The sequence below is a fragment of the Umbelopsis ramanniana genome (genome assembly GCF_025399195.1).
Source record: "Umbelopsis ramanniana AG unplaced genomic scaffold K450scaffold_130, whole genome shotgun sequence".
In the NCBI taxonomy this organism is placed as follows: Eukaryota; Fungi; Mucoromycota; class Umbelopsidomycetes; order Umbelopsidales; family Umbelopsidaceae; genus Umbelopsis; species Umbelopsis ramanniana.
In genome coordinates this window covers 1-6950 of record NW_026252216.1, presented here as the reverse complement: position 1 = coordinate 6950, position 6950 = coordinate 1, and the positions used below count along the sequence as shown (strand labels likewise).

The 6950-nt window shown below is 30.2% G+C and overlaps 5 protein-coding genes and 3 non-coding genes across 8 annotated transcripts; 4 read left to right on the top strand and 4 right to left on the bottom strand.

The window, feature by feature from the left end:
- Window positions 1-55: 55 nt before the first annotated feature.
- K450DRAFT_t111 lies at window positions 56-126 on the bottom strand. Its single transcript has one exon. It is a non-coding gene; the product is annotated as a tRNA-Glu (tRNA).
- Window positions 127-293: 167 nt separating this feature from the next.
- On the bottom strand, window positions 294-644 carry K450DRAFT_181530 (uncharacterized protein; the record flags this gene model as incomplete). The annotated part of the gene is made up of 1 exon (XM_051584373.1): window positions 294-644. The coding sequence occupies one exon, from the start codon at window positions 642-644 to the stop codon at window positions 294-296; it is 351 nt and encodes a 116-aa protein (XP_051439960.1).
- K450DRAFT_181533 (uncharacterized protein) lies at window positions 644-2158 on the bottom strand (the record flags this gene model as incomplete). The annotated part of the gene is made up of 1 exon (XM_051584375.1): window positions 644-2158. One exon carries the CDS (start codon window positions 2156-2158, stop codon window positions 644-646), a length of 1515 nt encoding a protein of 504 aa, XP_051439959.1.
- Window positions 2159-2321: 163 nt separating this feature from the next.
- Window positions 2322-2393, bottom strand: K450DRAFT_t110. The gene has a single exon. It is a non-coding gene; the product is annotated as a tRNA-Phe (tRNA).
- Window positions 2394-2715: 322 nt separating this feature from the next.
- Window positions 2716-2786, top strand: K450DRAFT_t112. The gene has a single exon. It is a non-coding gene; the product is annotated as a tRNA-Asn (tRNA).
- A 503-nt stretch (window positions 2787-3289) lies between these two features.
- K450DRAFT_181532 (uncharacterized protein) lies at window positions 3290-3928 on the top strand (the record flags this gene model as incomplete). Its single annotated transcript, XM_051584374.1, has 1 exon — window positions 3290-3928. The coding sequence occupies one exon, from the start codon at window positions 3290-3292 to the stop codon at window positions 3926-3928; it is 639 nt and encodes a 212-aa protein (XP_051439958.1).
- A 508-nt stretch (window positions 3929-4436) lies between these two features.
- Window positions 4437-5414, top strand: K450DRAFT_181535 (uncharacterized protein; the record flags this gene model as incomplete). Its single annotated transcript, XM_051584376.1, has 1 exon — window positions 4437-5414. One exon carries the CDS (start codon window positions 4437-4439, stop codon window positions 5412-5414), a length of 978 nt encoding a protein of 325 aa, XP_051439957.1.
- Window positions 5415-5578: 164 nt separating this feature from the next.
- On the top strand, window positions 5579-6268 carry K450DRAFT_181539 (uncharacterized protein; the record flags this gene model as incomplete). Its single annotated transcript, XM_051584377.1, has 1 exon — window positions 5579-6268. One exon carries the CDS (start codon window positions 5579-5581, stop codon window positions 6266-6268), a length of 690 nt encoding a protein of 229 aa, XP_051439956.1.
- Window positions 6269-6950: the final 682 nt, after the last annotated feature.

Sequence of the window (6950 nt, the reverse complement as noted above, 5' to 3'; positions counted from 1 at the left end):
TTTAGACTTCAATACTAAAGAATATTTCAATAAATAAACTTATCGAAACTTAAATTAACCCCAACCGGGATCGAACCGATACTCCCACAGTGAAGTTGTGGTGTCCTACCATTAGACAATGAGGTCTTATTAGATGATTGTATTACTTATATCCCCCCCGCGAAGCCAACGTATGTCGCTAGCGGGGGGAGAAAAGATGAGCCTCATTCAAGGTATTGAGGGTATGAATATAAGGCAATTTAGAAGAGGGTATTATTTAAAGGTATCTAAAAAAGGGGAAGATGTTAATTTAATTAGTGTCGAGTGAATTTAAGAGCACCTTTACTCCATTCATAAACAAATCCGATCGTTAAAACAATTAAGAAAATAATAGCTACCCAGAATCCTAATAATGAAACTTCATATAAAGTAACAGCAAATGGGAATAAGAATAATACTTCAATATCGAATACGATAAATAAAATGGCTACTAGATAGAATTGAATAGAGAATTTTTGTCGAGAATCTCCTAAAGGAGTAAATCCACACTCATAAGGTGATACTTTTTCACTATAAGGTTTATTAACAGCTGTAAATTGATTAATTACTAATAAAGCTAATACTAATACAGGGATAAATAGAAAGAAAAACGTTAATGTATTCATTACCAATAAAATAAACTTAAAGTGATTAGATGAGCACTATTTAATAATGGTGTTGGGTTAAAAATAAAGAAAATTAATAATAAAGTAAGTGTAGCAATCACTAAACTACTTGAAGTTGTTACTGTTTCTTTATTTACTACATTTGTATCAGTTACTGTGTATGGATCAAAATGAATCACTTTAATTACTCTTAAATAATAAGCAGCACTTACTACACTTGTTAAAATAGCTACTAATGCTAAGAAGAAATTTCCGTTATGCACTGCTGAATATAAAACCATCTGTTTACCAAAGAATCCTACTAGTGGAGGAATACCGGCCATTGAGAATAAACAAATCGCTAAACTAATACCTAATAAAGGATTCATTTGGAATTGTCCTTTTAATTGATTAATAAATTGAACAGGTGAATAAGGAGCTAATCCTCTACTATGTAATAGATAACCAAAAGCAATTAGAATAAAGAATACATTTACATTTGTTAATGAGTATTGAATTAGATAGAATAAGAAAGATTCAATTGATTCTTCACTATTAATCGCTAAAGCTAATAATAAGAAACCTACATGAGAAATCGTACTATAAGCTAATAATCGTTTAATTCTATATTGAGATAATCCACCAATTGTACCAATCATTAAAGATAGTAAAGAACTAATTAATAATAGATATGTCCATGAAGACCAATTTGATAATTGAGTAAATCCTTGGAATTCTAAAATAAATACTAATAATGAAATTTTAGGCATTGTTACTAACCAACTCATTACCATTGTTGGTACTCCATCATATACATCTGGAGCCCAATTATGGAATGGAGCAGCTGAAACTTTGAATAATAGACCTACTACAATTAATAATACACTAATTTCAATAGCATGATTACTTGTTGTAGTTGAACATAACATGTATAGTCCTTCAAAACTAGTTAATCCTGTAAATCCATAAATTAAACTACTTCCTAATAAAATGAAAGCTGAAGATAAACTACCTAATAAGAAATATTTTAATCCTGCTGCTGTTGCAGATTCAGAATCTCTATAAATCGTAGCTAAAATATAAACAGCGAAACTTTGTAATTCAATAGATAAGAACATAGATACTAAATCACTGCTCGAAATTAAACTACTCATTCCTAATACAGAAAATAATACAATTAAAGGATATTCTGCTAAAACGGGTAAATATTTACCAATCATACTCGATTGTTTCACAGTTACTCCATCTTTTAATGATGTTCCAGTTCCAATCGTAGAGTTTTCTCCTAATAAAAGTACTAAAGCACCAATTAAACAAATGAATACATCAATACTTTGTGTAATCGCTGTAATTTGGAATAAACCACTAAATACACCAATTCCTGATCCTACTAAATCAGTATAAATTGTATTGTAAGCTAAAAATCCAGAATAGATTAATACGATAATCGCAATTCTGTTGAAATTAATAGCTGAAATTCGAAGGGAAAATAAGGCAATCGCTACAATCATGGTTAATACACTAAATAAAACCATTACTCACTTAACAACTCCTTATTTTTTAAAACTGAATCAACTCATCTAATTGAATGAACCTTATCGGACTTTCATTTTATGAATCAAATTCTAATTTAACATACTTGAAGCACAAGGCTCCAAACCACTCAGACTGAAATTTCAACCTGGTGGCTAATCTATATGTCCTGGGGAGGAATTGAACCTCCTCACTATGATTTTCAGTCATACGCTCTACCATTTAAGCTACCGGAACTTATTCTAGGACCCGTCCCTTAGGGACGGGATCCCGGAAACAGCATTTTCATAAAAATGCGTTTCTAATCTTCAAGATCAAATCAATCCACTAGATTGTCATTTTTTTCCAATACAAATCATTCAATGATTAAGGTTAGATCATTACTTATAAGTTAAATCCAATTAACAAAACTCATTCTGTTAAGCTCCTAGAACTAGGTCATCCTATATCAAGGGGTCTAACAACTGATATTCTTCATTTGTTTTATTTCTGTCCCTGATAGAATCAGGATCGGGAATTTGAATGGATTTAAAAGTAAAGTAGAATACAAATTTATTACGCTGTTATAGTTCAATGGTAGAACGCTAAACTGTTAATTTATGAATAGAGGTTCGATTCCTCTTAACGGCTATTTCTAAAATATTTGTTTAACTTACTTATTTCTTAAAGATAAGTAAGTCTGTTTTATTTAAATCTAAAATATGAATCACTTTTAAGGGATTAAGTTCTTATTAATAAGGTAATATTAATAACACCCTAAAATAAGACGGGTCCCCGGCCTTGTGGGCCGTGAACTTAATGAAAGTCTATTCTCCGCCGAGGTGGGCCATCGGTCCGAGCCCGGCGGCTATTAAATAAAATCCATCCTTTTAGAAAAATCATGAATATATTAATATATACTCTATAGTTTTCCTAAAATAATATCTGGGTTGGGACCTAGTGTTCTGTGCTCCGGGGAATATTATGATTGAATATCATAATTTAAACCTTATTTTATGGAAAAATTAAATGAATTGATTTCAGAATGTAATCTCTTATCCCCCTTAGGTTAGATAAGATTCATTCTGGATTTTATTTAATTAGCTTTGCTGAACTATAATTTTCTCAATATAGTGAGAATGAGACTCCAATCTATGAATACTATTTTATTAGATTTACTAGCTTTTGGTTCTGTATTATCAGGTATTTTAGTAATTACATCTAGAAATCCTATTATTTCTGTATTATTTTTAATTTCAGTATTTGTTAATGTTTCTTGTTATTTAATTTTATTAGGGATCAATTTTATTGGTCTTACTTATTTAATTATTTATGTAGGAGCAGTAGCTATTTTATTCTTATTCGTTGTAATGATGATGAATATTAAACTTGTTGAATTAACAGAAGTAAATCAAAAAGGAGAATACACTAATACTTTACCTCTAGGAGCTATCGTAGGATCATTATTCTTATATGAATTAGCATTCCAACCTGTACCTTCATCTGTATCTGGAATGAGTTCTACAATTTATAATTTATTTGATGAAATTAATTTATTATCTGTAAATACTTCATTTAAAGGAACTGCCTTTAATTCAGCAGGAATTGAGGCTTATACTAGTTTCAATAATTTATGGGATAATGCATTTACTTCTTTCCAACAACTGGAAAGTGTAGGTTCTTCTTTATATACAGTTCATATGATGTTCTTAATTATCGCTAGTATGATTTTATTATTAGCTATGATTGGACCTATTGTTCTGACTCATAAACCTACAAAACGATTACACTAAGCTTATTCAACTTTAATTAATAGATAGATTTTGAATCCTTACAAGGAGAATTATTTCTTAAGAAATAGTTCCGGACGAATGTCTAGTCTGTCTCATCTTTGATGAGTCTGACCGTCTCGAGTGCAAAGCACTCGGGATAGTCCCAGAGGGACTACCCTCGGGGACAGGCTCCTCGGGCTATAATCTATTTTCGTTTTAAATAGCTGCCTGGTTAAGACCGGTAGCCCGTTCCGGCGGAGAATTTCTCTTAGTTATAACGACTATTAATTTAAAAGTCAATTTATAGAGTAAATCTATGAAAATAGCTTGATAACGATTTAATATAATAATCAATTTAAATAAAGTTCTATTTTTGAACTCTAACTCATAAATTTTTAGGATATCTTTCTTTTCAGGGAAAAGAATTCTAGGCTCTAAGCTTAGGATCAGATCCTAAATCGGATGTGATTTGTCAAAGGGATGAACTTTATCAATTGTATTATGACTACTTTTGTTTTAAAATGAATTAATGTTATTATCATTAATTGAGGTACTTATTGTAATTGTACCATTATTATTATCTGTTGCATTTATGACAATTGCAGAAAGAAAAGCAATGGGATCAATGCAAAGAAGATTAGGGCCTAATGTAGTAGGATATTACGGTTTACTACAACCTTTTGCAGATGCGTTAAAACTATTTGTAAAAGAATCTGTAATTCCAGCTCATGCTAATAAAGCCTTATTCTTATTTGCTCCAGTATTAACTTTAATTGTTAGTTTATTATCATGGGGTGTAATTCCTTTTGGTTCTGGATTAACATTAGCTGATATTAGTTTAGGTATTTTATATCTATTAGCCGTATCTTCTTTAGGTATTTATGGAGTTGTATTTGCAGGATGGTCTGCCAACTCTAAATATGCTTTCTTAGGATCTTTAAGAAGTACTGCTCAAATGATTAGTTATGAAGTAGTGATTGGATTAGTTATTTTAACTGTTATCCTATGTTTAGGATCTTTAAATTTAACAAGTATTATTGAATCTCAAATTAGTACTTGGTATATTATTCCTTTATTACCATTATCATTAATGTTCTTAGTTTCTATTATTGCAGAAACAAATAGAGCACCTTTCGATCTTCCAGAGGCAGAAAGTGAATTAGTAGCAGGTTTCTTTACTGAGCATTCGAGTGTTCCTTTTGTAATGTTCTTCTTAGCTGAGTATGGTTCTATTATTTTAATGTCTACTTTATATAGTATTTTATTCTTAGGAGGTTACTTAGTACCATTTGTATTCTTTGAAAATCCTACATTTTTATCTTTAGAAGGATTAGCTTTAGGATTAAAAGTATGTTTACTTCTATTCATCTTCATTTGGGTGAGAGCCTCATTTCCAAGACTAAGATATGATCAACTAATGTCTTTCTGTTGGACAGGTATGTTACCAGTGGCACTAGGATTTATTATTCTAGTTCCAAGTATCATCATGGCCTTCGAGATCGCTTAATATAACACAATCCCTTTATAGGAAGGAACATGTTCCATTCCGTTTTATTTTCTATAAATCATTTTGATAACATGAAAACAAGCAACAATATTATTAATGTACCATATGAAGTACAAACAACTTATAAAGACTTAATTCTAAATAAAGGTACAATTCAATCAGAAATGAAAAATGTATCTGGAATTTACGTATTTAAAAATGATTTGTCTAAAGATCCCAGAGATTTATATATTGGTAGTGCTATTGATATTTCTAAACGATTTGATCAACATATGAGGAATTCGAATTCTAATATTCATTTACAAAATAGTCTGAATAAATATGGTAAAGAAAACTTCTCTTTTTGCATTTTAGAATACTATATTTATGATTTAAATTTATCTAAAAGAGAAAATGCCTTACTATTACTGATTTTAGAACAAAAATATCTCGATTTAATGAAACCAAATTACAATATTAACCCATTAGCTGAATCTAGATTAGGAGCTAAACATAATGAAAGAACTAAGGAATTAATGAAACAGGTAAATACTGGAGAAAAGAATCATTTCTATGGAAAAACACATTCGAATGAATTCAAAGAATTTATGAAAATGAGAATGTTAGGATCTAACAATCCAATGGCAGGTAAATTAGTAACTGAATTAGTAAAACAAGCTATTAAAGATACTCAAAATCAACGTGTTTATCTTTATGATTCTAATACAAAAGAATTAATTAGAGTCTATTCTAGTCAAGTAGAGTTTATCAAAGAATTACATGTCTCACCTAAAACAGTTCTTAAATATCTAAAATCAGGAGAAGTTTGGAGAGAAAGATATATTATTTCCTCCAATATTTTAGACAACTACTAGTTCCAAGTATCATTATGGCCTTTGAAATTGCTTAATATAACACACTCCTTTTTAGGATACCTTTAAATAAAATCATGGATCCTAAAAGTAAGAAATGACTTTATTGACAAATCAAAATTCTCTTTAGAATACCTATTAGGCTTAGGAATTAGAATCATTCTAAATCCATTGATTTAAAGGAAAGTCCGAGGTTAAACTAATTCATAGTGCTTTAGCACCCGATATAAATCTGGGGAAATAATAAGAAAATAAGTATGAATTCACTTAGGTCCCTATTAAACCAGGAACCAAATCATTCTTACAGAGTTTATAACCTATGAAGACCTTATTTATCTTTTGCGAGAATCTTCCCTAAGTCCTTGGTTCCTACCAGACCAGGAACGAGAAGAATTCATGGCTGAAGACCATGAATCTTCCAGATGACCAAGATAAACAGACAAATGAATGATATTACAAAATTCGGCTTATCTAATTCTAAGTCCATGGTATTTGTCCTTTAAGTTATCGAAACGAGATTTTACAATGGTAAGTATACCTTACATTTTGAGAAAGAAATTTTATCCTTATAAAAATCGATTTGATTATATAAGAAATAGAATATTCTAACGATAATTGAATTGTTTCCTATTTAGTTCCCAGCCCCAAGAGGGCTGGGGACCAGGGACGAGGAGAAGATTCATTT